The sequence below is a fragment of the Protopterus annectens genome, chromosome 13.part0, assembly GCF_019279795.1.
Source record: "Protopterus annectens isolate FY-2018-M chromosome 13.part0, PAN1.0, whole genome shotgun sequence".
Classification (NCBI taxonomy): Eukaryota; Metazoa; Chordata; order Ceratodontiformes; family Protopteridae; genus Protopterus; species Protopterus annectens.
The window spans coordinates 1,194,432,386-1,194,451,716 of record NC_056747.1 but is presented as its reverse complement, the minus strand read 5'-3'; the positions used below and the strand labels follow the sequence as shown (position 1 = coordinate 1,194,451,716).

The 19,331-nt window shown below is 40.9% G+C and overlaps 1 protein-coding gene across 1 annotated transcript in view; it reads right to left on the bottom strand.

Annotated features, from left to right (window-relative positions):
• Positions 1-19,331, bottom strand: part of MAP3K3 (mitogen-activated protein kinase kinase kinase 3) — a 1,217,405-nt gene that overhangs the window by 970,991 nt on the left and 227,083 nt on the right. Inside the window, exon 5 of the mRNA XM_044055195.1 lies at positions 4,958-5,057. Coding sequence (XP_043911130.1) covers positions 4,958-5,057 — 100 coding nt within the window. The remainder of the gene's footprint in view (positions 1-4,957; positions 5,058-19,331) is intronic.

Here is a 19,331-nt window from a genome sequence, read left to right as displayed (position 1 = left end):
TGTGACTGTTACAAGTTCTAACTTGTTAAAATTTAAGGCTATACAATGATGTGCTTTGTTAAACAGATTTGTTTTTGCAAATTGATCAGTTTGTTGCAACACTTTACATTTGTCAAGTTTGTTTTTTTCTGAACCTCAGGCTGGTGAAGGCACATACAGGGTAGGTGGCAAGTCACAAAAGATACACCAAGGCAGGGAGGCAGGTATAATCCAATTTTAATGGAACAGCTTTCGTCTTGGATAATTACCAAGATTTCATCAGACAAAATGTAACAACCCACAAACCATTTTTAAAAAGGACCCAAGGTCTGACATCAGTTCCTCAATTAACATTTAAACAAATAGGTCATTATAAAACCCATGCATTACAACCCCATTTAAAACATGTACACACAAAAAAACATGTAAAACAATATATGTGTGTGTGTATGTGTGTATATATATATATATATATATATATATATATATATATATATATATATATATATATATATATATAAACGTAAATCTATGAATAGCCCTTATCTATAAATTGCCCTTATCTATAAATTATCTCAGTAAAGCTTTTCATTTCAAAACACAGCCAATAGAGGCAAGCTCATTTAATCCAGGCCACCCAACAGCTTTTAAATGGAGGATCCAGAATAAATTGCCAGAGACCTCCCCTCACATTAGGCTTAATTTGTTCAATAACTATAAATTTAAACTGATGTTCTGGGAATTCATGAATGTGCCTAAACAAAGCATTTGTAAGTTTTTTCTTTTTAATGTCTAACCATGTTCATAAATGTGGGTTCTGAGTTTAGGCTCGGTCTTTCCTATATAGAAAGCTGGGCAATTCTGGCTTAAGGCCCCATACACAAGCTTTGTACTAAAAGTTTTAACACAGATGTCATTCTGCACACCTACTACCTATCCTTCGACCAGGTCAGGCTGACTGCTTAAGGCAAGAAGGGAGAAAAAGTGAGACGCAACAAATGTTACAGTGTAAAAAGTTACTGAATGACCTTAGCTGGTGCAAACTGATGATGGTACATTAGTTTGGCAAAACAGAAGATGCAATCAAAGTTTGAGCCAAGAATAACCAAAATGAGTTCCAACAAAACTGTTTCTGTACAACTAAATGAGATACCTCCATCAAACATTCAAGACACAGGTGGAAGTGTTATTCCCAATGATAAACAGTTTGCTGTCCAATCAATGCAATAAAGAGTGACTGCTCTTGATCTAGTAACTCTACAGTTTATCTAGTGACTGTAAAAATACTAATGCTTGTTGTAACAGTCTGCCTCAAAGTTATCCTTTCCTTCCACAGGTTAATTTTCCATTTCCAATTCTGACTGTATTTGAATGATCAAAAGTATTTGCCAACTCAAATTCATAGGCCATTATAAGCCTAGCCAAGAGTTTAGCCCATGTTAAGGCAAATTAGCACCCAATGCCCCTGTCCAGCAGGGACATGGGTGGAATCCCAAGGGTATATTTTCTGTTTCCCATCCAGTTATCGAGGTTGCACTTAAAAAAGGGGTAAAGAGGTACCCTGCTTGATGTGGACAGGAAGTCTATTCCATAAAAGAGGGAATCTCTGGGACACAAGTCTGTCCTGCCAACAAGTCCTGTTAATGTCACAGACCAGGTTGAAGCCATGCTTGCGGGTTACACGAGTGGAGCTTGACTTGCGGATATGCAACAGTTCCCATCAAGGTGGGGTCCATGATCACCATTTATGCCAGAGAGAGGTTACCTCTGAGGAGTCTGTATGAAACGAAGTAGAGGAATAGGGCTTTTGGCCTGTGTATGGTAGATGTTTGAGGCCTGGGATTCTCCTGGTGAGGAACCTCTGTGGTCTCTACAGCTGCTGCATGTGCTTTGCGACGTACATGCCAAAAGGTGCATTGTACTCAATAATGTGCCTTACAAGGGAAGAATACAGGTATGTTATGACCTCCTTGTTCTTGGATGAGATACCCTTACTTATGAGATGGGCCATGTAGAAGGCCTTCCGTACAGCGGAAGAAACATGCTGGTCAAAAGTCGAAGTTGTAATCAACCTGGGTACCCAAATCCCTCACGACTGAATGAGTGCTTAGGACGTTATTAATGTGATAATTTTGGGGACGTCACTCTCCCCAAAGGGGATGATGATGCATGTTTTGGTAATCAGCTTGAGGCCATGTTTCTGGTACCAGTCATTTATCTGAGCGAGACCCTCCTGGAGGATGTCAACATCACTAGGGGAATTGATGACAGCACCCAGCTTGCAGTTATCTGCAAACTTGGTTAGCCACAGCCCACTCGTTTTGGCCTGCACCTCAGAAAAGTACATCTCAAACAACAGAGGCCCCAAGACCAATCCCTGAGGTATGCAACTTTACAGGTCTACAGCTTGAGGGGACTTCCCCCTATTCTGACTACGTGGGTTCTATCAGTGAGACAGTCTGCTACCCATTTGGTAGCATATGGAATGATGCCTAGTTGAGAAAGTTTATCTATTATGCCTGAGTGGGGAATAGTGTCAAAGGCTTTGGCCAGGTCAAGGTAGGTGGTGTGCACAGTCCATCCCCTCATCCATGGCTTTGGTGACCGTCTCAAAGTAGTCGACCAAATTTAGCAGACATAACCTCCCCTTGATGAAGTCAAACTGTGTGGGATCAAATGTGTGAAGGTTGCCAATGTCCTTGATGAGGTCCATGATAATCCATTCCATGGCCTTGCAGATCAGGCTAGTTAGGCGAATGGGTCTATAATTTCCCAGACAGGTGGACGCTCCACCTTTGTGTAAAGGGATGACAGTGGCTGTCCTCCACTCAGCTGGGATGAAGCCAGTACTCAGGCTTTGGTTGAATAGGGTTTCTAATGGTGCTGCATGTTCCTGCCTGAGTTCACGTAGGATGCAGCCTGGGATGTTATCGGGTCCCATGGAGGCTGTATTTTTTACCTTTGACAGAGCAGTGATGACCTCTTCCCTATATATAAGGGAAAGGGGGCAGGTACCGGGGATGTCCCAATTTACTGATGGGGGTGGGGGAGAGACGGGTAACGTTTTCACTGAATCCATCAGCCAGCAAGTTTGCTATACTTATGGCATTTGTATATGTGGTGTCCTTGACCACCAGTTCTGAACAGATCTGGGTGCTTCCTTTGAGGTTGCGGACATTTGTGAAGAAGGCCTTATGATGGTCTCTAGTAGATGCGGCCAATTTGGACTCAAAGTTAGCTTTGGAGGATTTCACTAGTGCTCCTATTTGCTTCTTCAGGCTAAGGAGACACTGCTTCCAACTGGGCACCTGCTCCGTCTTGGACAGCAATTTTTTTCCTTTTGTTACAGAGTTTATTTATTGCAGATGTCCACCAGACAGGTTTACTCTTCCTTTCGGAGGAGGATTTAGTCCTGTTGGGTATTCCTGATTCCATGCATCTATATAAATGCTCGTATAGTGCTCTGGTGTAGGTTTGGATATTGGTGCCAGTTCCTACAGAGGGGGAGGGGGGGCTGTGAAGCTGTTTATATCACCCCTCATAAGGCTGTAATCAGCTTTGGAGAAGTTTTTATGTCTGATCCTAGATAGAGGCAGGTTGGGGGGATGGTGACTTTGAAAGTGACCGCTTTGTGGTCGGATCTTACCAAGGAGGATGATAGGAATGCTGCAATGGCCAAATACTTCTCCAAGTTGTGACAGAGACAGAAATGCTGTTGTTCAGTTCTTGCTAGTAAAGCATTTTTAAATATACTATAAATAATCGTAATGCACATATGCATTAAAAATGCATATCGGTACGACCAGTCCAGAGTTTTGAATGTATGGTGTATCGCTTGTGCACCACTTTAACTCAGAATTAAAATAAATAAATAAATAAAGCAAGAGATGTTTCACTTTAAAGGGGGAGGGGTGATAAGTGGAATAAAGCTACTACAGTGTTTGTATATATTGAGAATTATGTACTATAGTCACGGTCAGTCTAGGATTATTGTGTAGCATTACCATTTTAGTAAAAAGAAAAGTAAAAGCCTTTTGTTTAAAATAAATCTGCTATATTCCATAGGTATTTTGCGGGTGGAAAGCTAATCAGAGTAGAATGCACACGTTCTCAAAATCAAGGAATAAAAATGCAAACCAATTCTTCTTTGAGCTTTAGTCTATCAGACTGCACCACATAAAATGCATTAAACATTACAGCTGATGACGCCTCACAGATAAAAGCCAGGTAACTTAAAGAGCTCCACCTCATTAACAATATCCTAGGATCAAAAAGGTCCTGGGGTTTTGTAAATCCAAAGCGTTAGAGTGAGAGTTCCAAAAGTGCAAGTCCGAATGACTGCAATTAAAAGTCAGTGAAGAATACAGGAAAAATGCAAAAGTCTAGCAAGTATGGCATCTATCCTCACTGACTGTTTTGGGCCCAAATTCTTTACAGATGTCACAAGGGCCTGTACTTAAAATTAATCTGCTTTTTTGAAGCACACTTGTTCTGCTTGACCAGCATCCCCTGGGTTGCAGTCAGGGCTGCGTACGTGTGCACCATGGAGCCAGCCTAACACCTTACCCAAATTAAGCAAATGTACCAGGAAGAGGAATTAGTCAGTGGTTGAATAGCCATATGGTCATCATTTGTTAATCATGCCGAACGCAGGGCAAAAGGCTTTCATTTTTAGGCACTAACTAGTGATTAGCAATACACTAGAGAATGCAACTGGAATAAGTCACTTTGATAATGCTCATGGTCAAACCCAAAAAAGCCACACCGAGTCTAGTATACACATATCTGGCTGTTAATGAATAAAATAAAATCCAGTAACAAAAATTAGCTCTGAAATACATTAAAAGCTACAGTTTCAAAAACAGGCGACAAGGCAGTATTTCACATCAACACAATTCATTTATAATGAAAAATACAGCTAATTGATGTCACAGACATTCTATAAAAACTTGAGTCATGCATGACTTCAGAGTAGTACCTCATTGTTCATATAGTGGAGAGCCAGCTGTTGACCAAAGACAGTTTTAACTTTCTGCTCCACTTCTTCATATTTAACAGGCCTGCCAAACTGGATAATTCTAAGGTAAAAATGGAAATAAAAAATAATTTGTTAAAAGTATACTAAATATACTGTTTACATACAAAATGATTTTGTTACTCATTTTTCCACAAATGACATGCAGCACAATATCTACAGTTGCACCCTGAATTTACAAATGGTTTCAGAATGATGGAAATGAAATACATAAGAGGATTTCTGACTTGGCCCTTTTTTTACAGGTCTTTAGCTACTTACCTACTCTCCATCCATTAGAATTTTGCATTTTCTTCTATAAAATCTACCACAGGGAAATGTCTGCTTCTACCATGTACTTTGTGATGAAACAAACCAGATACATAAATGTGCACATTCCCAAAGCCCCCCAAATTATCCCCTAAACCACTGGTCAGCATTTTCTTGTAATATGCAATGTTAATCTGACACTATATGATAAAACAAATACAGAAAAATACACATCTGCCTGACTTTGACGGATTTGTTATAGCTGCAGATGGAAGAGCAGCTACACATTTGCAAGTGGGTGAACAGTGGATGCTCCAGATCAAACAATGGGGTCCTTAACAAAAAAGGCACAATATATTTTTACTTTATCACCCAAGCTATACATGGACAAGATTTATGAGGGGACCCTCTTTGACAGGTCCCTGACAGAAGTGAATCCCCAGCAGGTGCAGGCAGAGTGAAACAGCCAAAGGATCACACAAATACTGAACGCAGACAGCTGTATCTTGTAGCACTGACTTCCAAAGACAGTTTGGCTTCCACAGGTGTAGTCAAAGCAAGGACTCTTGACGAAGACAGGCAGGAAAAAAAAAAAAAAGTGTCCATGCCGCAGCCATCAGCAAAGGAGATCTTTCTGAGGCAAACACTGAAGGCAGGCACTCTTTAATTGCAATGAACTCTGATTTTACTGTTATCTAGCAGGTGATTAGCTGCCGATGGCATAAGAAAATGTGCCATAAATCCAGACGGAATGTACCTGCTTGTCAAACACACGCTTTCTCTCACTACCATAAAGCAGATGTAGTCTTGTGGTGGAGAGAACCAGGAGAGCAAAACAGAAAATAAATGTGCCTCTAAAAAAAATGTTGCGTCATTCCAAGGGAAATGTTATCCTTTTAAAAGCCCAAACATTATTCCTTTCACACACATACAGAGTCTTAAGCTTGTATGTGCAAGAGAGAAGCAACCACAAAGTTTAAGTCTCAGAGAGGGCAGACCTTCTACAATGAAGGAAGAAGCGCAACACTCTTAAGGAGCTGCCTGTCTTGTGCTAGACCATAACCGTGCCTTCCACAAGGTTATGATGTAGAGAAAATGAAAGTTATGTACTTACCATAAACATCCATGTTGTCTTGTTTTCATCCGGTTCAACCTTTAAGTTATCAGATCCAACCTTGACATTTTTCAGAAGCTCTGGATCCAGGACTATGACTCTTCTATTCATAATTCACTCTACTTCCCACAGTACTCAGATCGAGTTTGTCTGCTGGCCATACCATCAGCTGCACTAGACAGCAGATGCAGGGATATTTTTATGGCCCTACATGTGACGTTCCACTCAGCTCCAACAGCCAAGCTGAACTTTATACAGGAGCAGACGTACAAGTTGCCTGAAGGCAGGAAATCCCACACCAAGAATACTGCAACACAGGAAAAGGACATCATGGACTCTTCTGAACAGAGCATCTGAGAACCAACCCCCTAAGAGTTTCAGCAGCTTTTAAAATATCTTGGAAGGAAATGTCCCCAAGAGATTGTGAGGAACCCTCTCCTTCAAAAGTCTGTCTGTAAACTGAGTGGTTTAGGTGAAGAGTCCAAATGTCTCTGCTCACAAATCCATTTCCACAGTACCTCCACCATAGGGACTTCTGGAGAAAGCTCTGAACTGAATAGGAAACTCGCATGGAGAACATCCTCAAGGCCATGTGGGGATGACTGTCCCTGTCAATCAGAAACAGCAGACACAAACAGATTCCATAAAGGGTCATTATGTAGCTGAGCATGGTACAGGCTCTTCTTCTCTCAATTTGAGAACACCTTTTTAAATGCCTCAAAAGCCAGAAGCACAATCGGAACCCAAATGTCCCTTCGAGCTAACACAGGAAGGCACCAACTCAACCCATCTCCGAGGCAGACAACGGTGCTGAGCTACTGAGTGCAGAGGGACCAAGAGTAAGGGATACTTCCGATAACTTCAGAGTGGACTTAGGCACTCAAACCTCGGTCCCAACACTTCGGCTCCAAGACTTGTCCCAATCAGACACCACTGGAGTTGTAAGAATAACAGAAAATGGAGTCAAAAATTAAAAAAAATAATCATCTCCAAATGCCAGTGCTCTACTGTGCAGGCTTGGATAGGCTGACCAACTGAAGTGGAGTCTGAAGGAACTTCCACATCATTCTTCAGTCTGCTTCTGAAAGACTCCTCAATTAACAGAAGGACCTGAGAGATGAAGCTACTGAAGATGAATGAGAAGGGTGCTTCTCTTGAACAGGGAAGTACAGTGGTGAAAAGCATGGAGGGAGGGAAGGTGAACAGACCCAGAAAGGGCTCAGATCCAAATGCCTCAGAATCTTGGCTCCATGCTAAATGCATCCATTGGATCCAGTGACCTTTTTCTGTATCTTTTCTCTTGTTCCTTTTCCTCTCTGTTTTTCTTTAGATTTCCCCCTCTCATTCCCCCCTAAATAGCTTAACTCTCTCATTTTTTCAAGCTGGAGGAGTCTTCTGTAACAGCAGGTGCTGAACTCCCCACTTGAGCGGGAATAAGGCCCTTCAACATCTGTTTACCCTGTCAAGTGCGCATGTCTCGCAGTCTGTACTGAGATGAGTGACTACTAAACAATAAATATGCAAGGAGTGCAGATCCTGGGGAGGGATTTTGTGACTGCAGGCCAAACATTTTTTAAAGCCGGTGGCCTTGTTGTGACATGTCAGGGAAAAGAGCAGTACAACTTAAGGAAATACTGACCAAAACATGTTAACCACAGTCAGAGATAAGCTAAAGACTACCCTAAAAATAGCAAAGACTTTATCTCTCTCCCCCCTCCATTTTAAAAAACAAAGGATAGAAGAGTATTGCTAAAAGTTACTGTAACAGGATTCCTGAAGATACCTAAACTATCTAAAAAGAATTATCCCTTTGGGAAGGAAGACTTGAGAAAATAGAAGCATTAATGTATAAAATGTATGAAAGTTTTTAACTAAGAAATATAAAGAACACATTGTTTGGCTATTAGTCAGAGCCCTCAAATTCCATCTCCTACTGGATTCAAGTGGCAAATGAGATTTGAGGTACTCTGGGGAACAGAGGGAATTATAAACTGGGGAAGAGTCACAGCCCTGGATCCAAAGCTTCTGAAAAGTGCCAAGGTGAGATTAGATAACCCAAAAGCTGAAGCGAATGAAAGCAAGAGCGAATGAAAGCAGGCATCGGATCAACTAATACATGCACTCCCAACCATGGAATAACAGAGATCAAAGAACTACATGCATCAGGATCATCTGCGTGATGACATACTAGGGTGGTATGAGGTACTGCTTTGCCCAAAATGAGAATGATTTCCATTCAGAAACAAAGGATTACCTAAAGGAGTATTTCTTAGCTGCCTCAAATCGCCTCTGAGACACCAGCTGGCAAAAATAGTGGGATGAAAGTATAAACAGCCAGGCCCTGTGACAAAGCCAGTGTCAACCTAACTGCTGGAGCATCTGTGGCTTAGTGTCTCAGTGACTTCAGTTTAAATTTACTATGGTGTGTGAATTCAGCAGGAAAGGCAGGAATGAATGCAATAACCTCTTGTGGTATAGGAAAGATTACATCTGCAGAGGCTTTCCCCTGCACAGCTGAAATGAACAGAAAAGGCTCAGAACTTCATTCTCTACTGAGTGGAATTCAAGTGAATCACTGAAGTGTTCCATCTCCAGAAGACACAAACCAGACATGGCTTCTACCTATGCAACTCCAGCAAGTCTGGGAGCACATTACAAAGCAAATTTCAACTTGTTCACACTCTCAAGTGGACAAACAGCTATCAAAGTGATGTCACTATCTATGGTCCAACGCCAGATTAGCATCATCTCCCTTGTTCGGGAACTCTGCATTGTTATCTTTACCTCCTTGCTTGTTTAGGAATCAGACAATGGATTCTGAAACAAAATTAGGAGAATCTCTGAAGTACCATCTTCTTCAAAACCTTTAGGGCATAGAGAAATACAATAAATTATAAATGTTTTACATGGCGCTCCATACCCCGGAGGAATCAACATTCCCTGCACCAATGTGGGGGTGTAGAGGTCAGCAGCCCACTACATAAGCTTCTATCAACACCTCAGACTTGTTTAAATGCAGAGAGGGGAGACCCACCAGAAGGGCAATTGTAAAAATCTATCAACCAGAGTCCAGTGACAAGGATCAAACATGAAAACAAGGTATTTTTTTTGTGTGGTGGCTCAGAACTCACCAACATCTCCCAGCAAAATACAACATTCATAACTTTGGGTAAGGAAATGACACCTTGCAGATCCTGGCAGCTATCAAGCCCAGAAAACAAGACTGGACCCTGTGCTGCCTCCTCACCCAGCCAAATGCAATGAACTTCCTGTGCCAAGACCCAGATAATGTTTAACACTGAAGTGTATTAAACTCCTGCCACATCTAGAGAGACTGCTCGAAAGGAGCACCCACACCTCTAGGGAGCACCCTGACAGAGGCCCAAAAGCATGTCATCCAAGTACAGTTGTGCAAGTGAACTTACCATAACAGTAGACATTCAAATAGATCATTGTGGCAGTAGCCTAAACTGTTTGGGTTAAATCCAAGACAGTGCTGCAAAGCTTAATGCTCTGTAACCACTGATGCACTTGAGAGCTGCATATGGTCAGTGGTTAGGTCACCAAGTACTTTGGAGCTTTCTTGTCTCAGAAAAAAAGGGAAGCTATGGTCCTTATGCCAAGAGAAGGACACACACACACACACACAACCCCCCCCCCAACTCTGGCAAAAAAAAATCCCATAGCAAGAGGGGGATGGAGGGAGGGAGCAGCTACTGTAGTAGTGATCTATTCTAACATCTACTGTTATAGCAAATTCACTTAAACTGTACAATGTCAATCATTAGAACACTGCTGCAGTAGCCAAAGTTGTCTGGGCAGATTACCAAAGCTTAGACTCAAAATGAGAGAAACACTCACATGGCTGAACTGTGTCCGTTCTTCTTCTTTCAGCATTTCCCGATTAGGGGTTGCCACAGCTGAACTCCGGTCTGCTAATGATTGGCAGTAGATTTTTACAGTGCCGAGGTGCCAGCTCGATGCCCAACCTTCAATGAAGGCATGCCCATTCACGCACGTCTTTCGAACGCCACTCGACCGCAGGAAGGACATGCGGACTCCACACAGAAGGCGCTCCAGTCAAGAATCAAACAGGAGAACCTCTTGCTGTGAGGCGACGCTACCGCTGCACCACCGCGGCATATTACTATGTCAGTAAGCTTTATAAAAAAAAAAAAAAAAAAAATGAAAAGAATTTTGACAAATTAAGAAGTGTAATTTCCAGAATGTTACAGCCCTTGTCATCAAAATAAACAAAACTCATAAGCTTAAAATCCACCATAGCCAACTCTGAAGCGACAACTGCCCATGCCAAAGAATCACAAGGAACTTTAGCCAGATTCGTAATCTCAAAAGTAGAATGCAGAAATGCGCTGAGCTGCCTGTGAACAATGTTACTTACACTGAGGTTAAAGAAAACACAACAAACTTACTGGCAGATAAATTTAGCTCCAACTTTATCCCTCTCTCCCCTCAGTCTGTCCCTCAAGATAAACCTGAAACTGTCTTGCTTCCAGCTATCACACAAAACACATCCTAAAAGTGCTACCAAAAGCTAAAAATGATGCATTGACAGGTCCTGACAATATCCCTTGATGCGTCTTAAATAGCATGAAGCACGATTTAGCCACACCCCTAACAGCACTGTTCAATCTCAGCCTCCATACAGGTTTTGCAATAAGTGAATGGAGGACAGCTACGGTCACTCCCCTGCATGAGGGAGGCCATTCCACAGACCCACACAATTTCAGCCCTATTGAGTCTGACCAATCTCATATGCAAAGCCATGGAAAGATTTATAGAACTAATCACAACATATGGAACTTCAAACACTGGACCTGTCCCAGTTTTGATACATGAAGGGTAGGTCGTGCTTACTCAACCTGACAGATTTTTTTGAAAAGGTCACCAAAGGAAAAAATGAAAGTAAAACAGTACACATCACATACCTCCAACTGCTCAAAGCTTTTGACACAATTCCCCACTCAGGCACAGTAGAAAAGTTAATAAACTGGAAATAAACCACAATGCCACCTGCCAACTAGTTCACAGACAGGATACAGGAAATCAAAACAGGGAAGTCACCTCCAAAAATAGATCAGCACCAGTGCAGTCCCACAGGTTTCTGTGTTGGGACCACTCCTGCTTGGCATCTACATGTCTGAATAAAAGCCAATACCAAGGTGTTCTGACTAAGTTTGCAGATTTCTCCAAGCTAGAAGCAGTCACTGACTCACCAGATGACTAAGCCCATCCTACAGGAAGGTTTGCCCCAAATAAATAAATAACTAGTGCCAAAACAATGGAATGAAACTAAATGCCAAAAAATGCATTAATGTACCCTTTGGGAAGTCCTCTATCTCATGGAACTAACCAAACTTACTTGTTGATTTGTTTATTTAATTATAGCTTTTGTTTACCAGGAAAGACCAACTGGGCAGAAGTCCCATTTTCAGTGGAGGCCCTGAGAGAAATGGTCCATTTTACAGACTGAGTAGAATTTATACAATATTTACACAATAATAAATGTACATACATATACAGACTATTAATATTACAGTAAATCAAAAATTATAAATGCACATACAGAGAATAGTAAACGCAGACACACAGAACAGTTAATTAAAACACTACAGTTAAATGAATACAGTAAAACATTAGCTAAGATCAAGCTTATAACAGTCTAGTTACTTTCAAATGGAAGCAACTGAAGACAGATAATGAGCAGAAGACAATGAAGTAAATTATAGATGAAGATGACATTGACAACATGCTCTAAGAGGTGACTCACTCGTTCGGGATTTGGGAACTTGTGTGGACAGTGACCAACATGTGAACATTACTGTATGAAGGTGTTTCTATACAGCACAGATTATAAACAAAGGGATTATACCTAGCCTAAAGGAGGTCACTGTCCCCCTTTACTCAGCCCTCATTAGGCCAGTCACTGAATATAATGACCCCTTTGCAAGTATCTGTCCAGACACATGCAACAACTAGAACACCCACAGAGATACATTACTAAAAGGATACAAGTCCTAAACAACATGTCCTACATGGACAGACTCAAAGCCTTGTCACGTATTCAGTATCCTACAGACTGCTAACGGGTGACCTGTGTCTGGATTTTAAGACATCCTCCGACCCAATACTGATGGAGTTACTGCACATCAACAAGGCAAACAGCATAAGAAATACTCGGTCTAGGGATCTAAAGCTCTTCTTATCAATAGAATGGTTTGGATTGACAGGAATATCTTGCAGAGCATACCATTGCTAAACAGACTCCACATCCACATTCATCCTTGTCCATATTCAAATACAACTTGATGTATGGATGGATGGGAAACAGAAAATTTTCCCCCAGGACTGCCCCCTGTACTACTACTGGGCAGAGGTAGAACTTAAGTGCTTTATCCCATGCAAGGGGCCACTCAAATTCTCTATGGTATGATTCCAGTTATTCTAATTAGGGTGATAATGCAATTATCAACCATTGAATGCGCAAGGTCAATCTTTAACCAAATAGAATATATTAATTTAAGCACAAAAATGGAAACTGGCTAGGCTTAAAATGGCCTGCAAGGGCAGCTAGCTAATACTTACCTATGACAATCCAAAAACTTCTGAATAATGTTCCTAAAAAAACCCTGTTCTAGACCCAGAAAAGGAATCTAGTTTGTAGAATTTTCTGACAGTTTGTACAGAGAACCATCTTATTGCCTCTAGAATGCTTCTAGAGTCCACCTTTTTTCAAAAAGCCACAGAAGATGCCTAGGCTCTAGTAGAGTGAGCCCTAACCTTGCCTGGAGTAACTTGTTATGGTGAGTGTCATCAAATTAATAGCATGAGACAACCATTTGGAATCAGTTTTAATATTGGTTTCATAAGAAACAAATACCTGGTCAACTTTCCCGAAGGATTTTGTTTTGCCAATACATTGCCTGAATTGCCTGTAGACATCCAGAATACGTTAAAATTCTCTCTCTCCCTATTTTGGGTTCTGAAAGGACAGGGAGATGAACAGCCTGACAAAGTAAACTCTGAAAATACTTCACAGATAAAGGAAAGACTTTCTCAAAAGATGCTCTAACATTCTGAAAAACAAGAGAACAACCCACTGTAACAGCTTCTAAATGAGGATACCCTTTTTGCAAAAGTCACAGCAATGAATGACACTGTTTTCCAAGTTAAGAACCTCAACTCAGCCTGATGACAAATTTGAAGTTCAATCTTTTCACATCAAAACAAATCTTGGTAATTGTGACATTCCCACACTGGGCAGTGATCAAGGAAATCCAAAAATTGAAACACCAAACCACGAACAAAAACAGATCGAGGCAGAAACCAGGAACCTTCACAAAATGTATTCCAAATTTATTTCAAAGACAAGTAACTCCACCGTTGATTTCAATAACCATAAAAACAGACAGCACAAATTTCAGTTGAGCGTGCCTTTCTCCTTGTTACAATAACAAAGCTTCTTCAGAACTAAAAAATCCTCCATAACCTTTCCTCTTATATATTACAAGCAATCAATACACTAATTGCATCTAATTACATTTGCTGCTCATCTTAAAGCAATACATTGCTATACAAGTTTAAATGCCGTTAAAAAAAGTATTGCGTGTAAAAATGTGTACTGTACATGTTTGCAATGGTATACAAGAATACACAAGTTTAAAAAGTTTTCCTACCGACAAATGAAAAATAAAAAATGCATGTGTGTGTATATAAAAATATACTTTTTTACTGAATAGACACCTCTAAGTGGACATAATACATGTAAAACATTTCCCCTAAGTAATGCATAGTCCTAAATACTCAACCTAACTATACTGTTGAAATTACTAGTACCGTGTTTAAAAATATATGTAGGCCAAAGGCATTTGGAATGGGATCCTTCCTAAAGCTCTGACTGGAGTGGACTGCCCAAGCAAAGTACTGCTCCTCTTTAACCACTGCAGGCTTCACAATGGTTACATCAAAGACAGTCTTTCTACTGGCAGTGGACTGTTTTCATTCCACCAAGATAGGATACAACCTCTGATGGTATTTTGGTACCCCTGTTGTCTCCATATGTTCACAGGTGTTTACTGGGCTAACTACCACAATGGCCTTTTTAAGCCTAGCCATGCATCCCAAATTTATTTATTTTTATTTATTGCATTTGTTGACCACGAAAGTCCACTGGGCCTGGAGGAGCTAATTTTCAGTGGAGGCCCAGGGAGAAAAGCTCCACATTATTACAATTAACAAAATAAAACACTGTAGATACATGAATAAAACAAATGTAGTACCATATACAATTAGTTAGATCAGTTGTTGATATATAAAAATGTACAAACAGTAGATAAGACAGTTTGCTGAGATGACATTCCAATAATACGTAGAAAATACATATTTTTGTTTTTAGTGACAGTATAAATGGAAACAGAAGTATGAAAGTCAGAGTAGAAGAAGAAAGTCTCCTGGCAGTATGTATGAGTAAAGAAATACAATAATATCTACATGTGAGTGAGTAGGATTCAAAGTAGAGGGGTGTAGATTACAGGGAGAAGCTGGTGAGCAGATTGTATCTGGATGAAGAGCTTGAGAGAGGTGGTGTGATTTTTTTAGTGGGGTACAGGGGCATTGCCAGTTAGACACTAAATGTAATTTTAGGGATTTTTTAAAAGAAGCAGTCTTGCAGGTAGATCTGAGAGGAGGAGGAAGATTATTCCATAACTTTGAGACAGCATGGGAGTACAGCATTTGGCCAGCTGACAGTTTGGGTTTCTCTATATACAGCAACATTTTGTTTTCTGACCCGAGGTGGCGATTGGGCTGGTACTTGGTTAGTAAGGATGAAAGTGAAGGGCAATGTTCAGGTTGGTAGATTATTTTGTGGGCTGTGGTTAGTTGAAGGCAAGTAAGATGATGGTAGGATTCCAGCCAGTTTAGTTTATGCATTGAGGAGCAGTGGTGGGTAGAGTATTTAGAGTTTGTAGCAAATCTGGCAATTTTATTGCAACAGAAATCAAGCTTACTTTTTAGGGTAGATTGTAGACTGGTAAGGATGGGAACACCATAAGGCAGGGTAGGAAGTAGGAAGGATGAAGCTAGGGCCTTTTTTGCAGTGAGACTGAGGAAACAGTTGTCAATATAGGGTACCCAGCTTTTGATGGTTATTTATGATATTGCTTTGAATGTGAAGGTCAAAGGTTAGTCTGTCATCAACGATGACACCTAGAAGTTTGGTATTGGGGACAACTTCTAGGATGGTATTGTTACATGAAGTAATTGTAAAAAGATTTATCAATGGGGTGGTTTCTGTGGGAGCAAATAATAGAAGTTTATTTTTGTTGGGATTAAGGGCGAGGTGGTTCTGGGACATCCATTGCTTGATAGATGTGAATGCTTCTTGGGTAAGTTGCTGCAATTTGGTGAGAGATTTTGAGGAGGAGATGACAGTTGAATCATCAGCGTATTGGATGACAGAGCTGTGAGTAAGGGCTTGATGAAAGTTGTTGACAAACATGCTAAAGAGGAGGGGACCTAGAATTGATCCTTGGAGAAAACCTGTATTGGCTGTGATGAAAGGGGAAGTAGAGTTTTGCCATTTAGAGAATTGCTGCCGGTTTTTGAGGTAGTTTGTAAACCATTGTAGGCAGGAGGAAGAAAGACTGAGCTTGGAAAGTTTAGAAAGTTTGCTGAGTAGAAGGGAGTGAGAAATGGTGTCAAATCCCTTTGACAGACTGAGAAAGAGAGCTGAAACTAAGGAGCCAGAGTCACAAGCTGTATTTTTACTATGTCTAAGAAGGAGATGAGGGCAGTGCTGGTGGTATGTCTCGGCCTGAAGCCATGCTGAGTGGGAGACAGAAGTTGGCATTTAGCTAGATGATTTATGAGCTGTGTGTGTGGATGCACTTCTCTAATATTTTAGAGATAGGGGAGAAAACGGCAATAGGACAGGAGTTTGAGACGTCAAGAGTTGTTGCTGCCCTTGTGTAGAAGAATGACAAATTATTTTTTCCAGGTTTTTGGTCTGTAGGATTCTTGAATGGACCTGTTAAGGAGCATGCTGATAGGGCAAGCTATGGAAGGGGTTTCTAGTTAGAGGTATTCTGCTGGTAGATTATCAGGAGCATTTGTACAAGGTTTTAGTATGTAAAGTAGTTTTTGGATGGGGTATGTGGTAATGGGTGAAAATGAGAAGATGGGTATGGAATATGAGGTATTATGGGTTGATGGTGGGATCAATGTGTCAGGGTTGATGGGTGGGAAGGCAGTAGTTAATCAGATTGAGGTCAGTAAAGTATGTATTGAAGAGTAAGGCTAATTCACAGGGGTTTTATCTGGGTTTGGGCATGGGGTGTTGTAAGAACCTGGGTGGAGTAAGGAATTTATAGCTCCCCAAAACATTTTTGGATTGTTTTTGTGCTGATTTTGAATAGATTGTATGTACTCTTTTTTGTCTTTGGCCACTAAATGTTAGCCTGATTGCAAAGCTGTTGGTATAGCATTAGGTTGGAAGGAGCTTTGTTTTTTTGACAGGTTTTCCATGCCTTGCCGCTAGAGGACATAACTTGCTTTGTGACCTTTGTTAGCCTGCAGGCATGCTTTGATTTGACGCTCTTTAGTCTTAGGGGGGGCTAGAGAGTTTAGGGTTGAGAGGAAAGTAGAATGAAAGAATTCAACAGTGTTGTTGAGTGGAAGGATTTTAAGTGGGTTCCAGTTTGTATTCTGCAGGATTTCATTGAGGGTGTTTTGGGGGAAGTGAGACAGATCTCTGGTGTCTCTATATTGGTGAGGGTTAGTTGTAGAGATGGGCTTACGTAAAATGAATGCTGGAGAGTGATCACTGATACTATTAGGGAGAATGCCTGAGGAAGAGATTTTATCAGGGTCAGAAACTACGACCCAATCCAAGGTTGAGCCTTTATGTGTGTTCTTGTTTGCTCTGGTGATATCAGAAATTAGTTGGGAATATATGTGTAGGTTAATATTTGTGGAGGAACTATTGTTGAAGGTGTCTAACCAGTTGATATTAAAGTCGCCTAAAATGATAGTTTTATTTTGTATGTTAAGGCTTGTCCAGGCTAGAATTTCTTCTAGAATAGGACTATTGTTTCCTGGGGGAATGTATATTACTATGATGCAAAGGCTTTTGTAGTTGTTACGTTTGAGAAAAGTAAAAAGTAACTAGTAGCTCAGCAGATGAGAAAGAGGGAATTGGTTTTGAGTATGGAATAACTGTGTAAATGTTTGGGAATATTAAGGTGACGCCTCCTTTTTTGTGGAGTCTATCATTCCTAAGACAGGAGTAATTTGGAGGTAGAATTTCAGAATCTCTGATATATGGCTTGAGCCATGTTTCAGTGATGGCAGTGAAGTCAGGTTTGTGCTGGCTTAGCCAAGCATGCAGGTGGAGAATTTTATTCTTAATACTTTGAAGATTAACAGTGATAAACTTTAGGTTTTTAGTAGTGGTGTGGTAATTATGAGAAGGGGAAGAAGAGCCTGAGTTGAGGTGTATATCACCACTGAGAGCTAAGTTAAAATGAATTAAAAAATTAGTTGGGAAGCACTTCTTTCTTATGCTGTTCAGGTATTTGTGGCCTTAGTGATAAGAAGAGTTATGGTGAATGGAGAGCAGGGTAAATTTCTTTTGTAGGATTAGACTAGTTTGATACAGACACAGACTAGAGGAAATGGCAGTGTAGCCTGGGAGTGTGTTGTAAGGACAAATGTGGTGGGGGAGGGTGGAGGGGAGATGGGCTGTGTGAAATGATGAAATCTTTAGAAGGAGAGAGACCTATCATTGAGTACAATGCCCCCTTTGGTAAGTACTTAACCAGGCATATCCAACTGGAACATCCACAGAGGTTCCTCACTGGGAGATGAACCATTTACAGGTTACCTGTTTGCATCAGAGACATAGGTGCCAAATTAGGGATGAATTTCAGGTTTCCCATTCAATTGCACTTGAACTGGATTAGGAAGGAACTCTGCTTCACATGGATGGGGAGCCTGTTCCATAGATGGGGTAGTCTCTGGGATACATACCCATCTCTCCAGCAGATCTATTTATATCACAGGCAAGTTTTATTTATTTATTTAAATTTGTTGACCGGGAGTGTCCGACTGGACGTAGGTCCATTTTCAGCGGAGGCCTGGGAAGAAAAGCTCCCCGGTAAAATAAACAGACAGTAGTTACATTGGATTACATCTAATCTTTAGAACAGGTAACTTTGGTACTATTTGTTTGGTGGATATGCAGGAGGTCTATCAAAGTGGGGTCTGGCAATGCTCTGTATGCCAGGCATAGATCTCCCCTCAAAACCTGTAGAAGACTGAATACAGGGATAGGGCCTTGAGGAGGTCTGCACAGGACATATTACTTATGCCCTGTATTCTTTAGTGAGGAACCTCTGTGGATGTTCCAGTTGGATATGCCTGGTTAGGTACTTACCAAAGGGGGCATTGTACTCAGTGATAGGTCTGATGAATGCTGAATACAGTGGAACAATGACTTCCTTGAACTTTAATGCCATACCTTTGTTTATAAGTTGCACAACATAGAATGATTTCCTCAGCACTGTGGTGAAGTGATGATCAAACGTTTGATTACTATCTGTGTGTCCATAAGTCCCGACTACTGGGTCAACTCTAAGGTGCATTTTGCCAATATGACAGTTACAACAGATGGAAGAATTCCCAAAGGATACCATTATGGACTTCTTGGCATTTAGTTTTAGTCCATGACTCTGACACCAGTTGTTTGTGTCAGCCCCTCCTGGAGAACATTTGTGTCAGTGTGAGACTCAATGACAGCTCCTAATTTGCAATCATATGCAAATGTAGTCAGCCAGAGACCACTGCCATTGGCCTTGACTTCTGAAAAGTAAATGCCAAAAAGGAGCGGTCCAAGGACTGATCCCTGAGGGACTCCACTTGTGACTGACCTCTTTG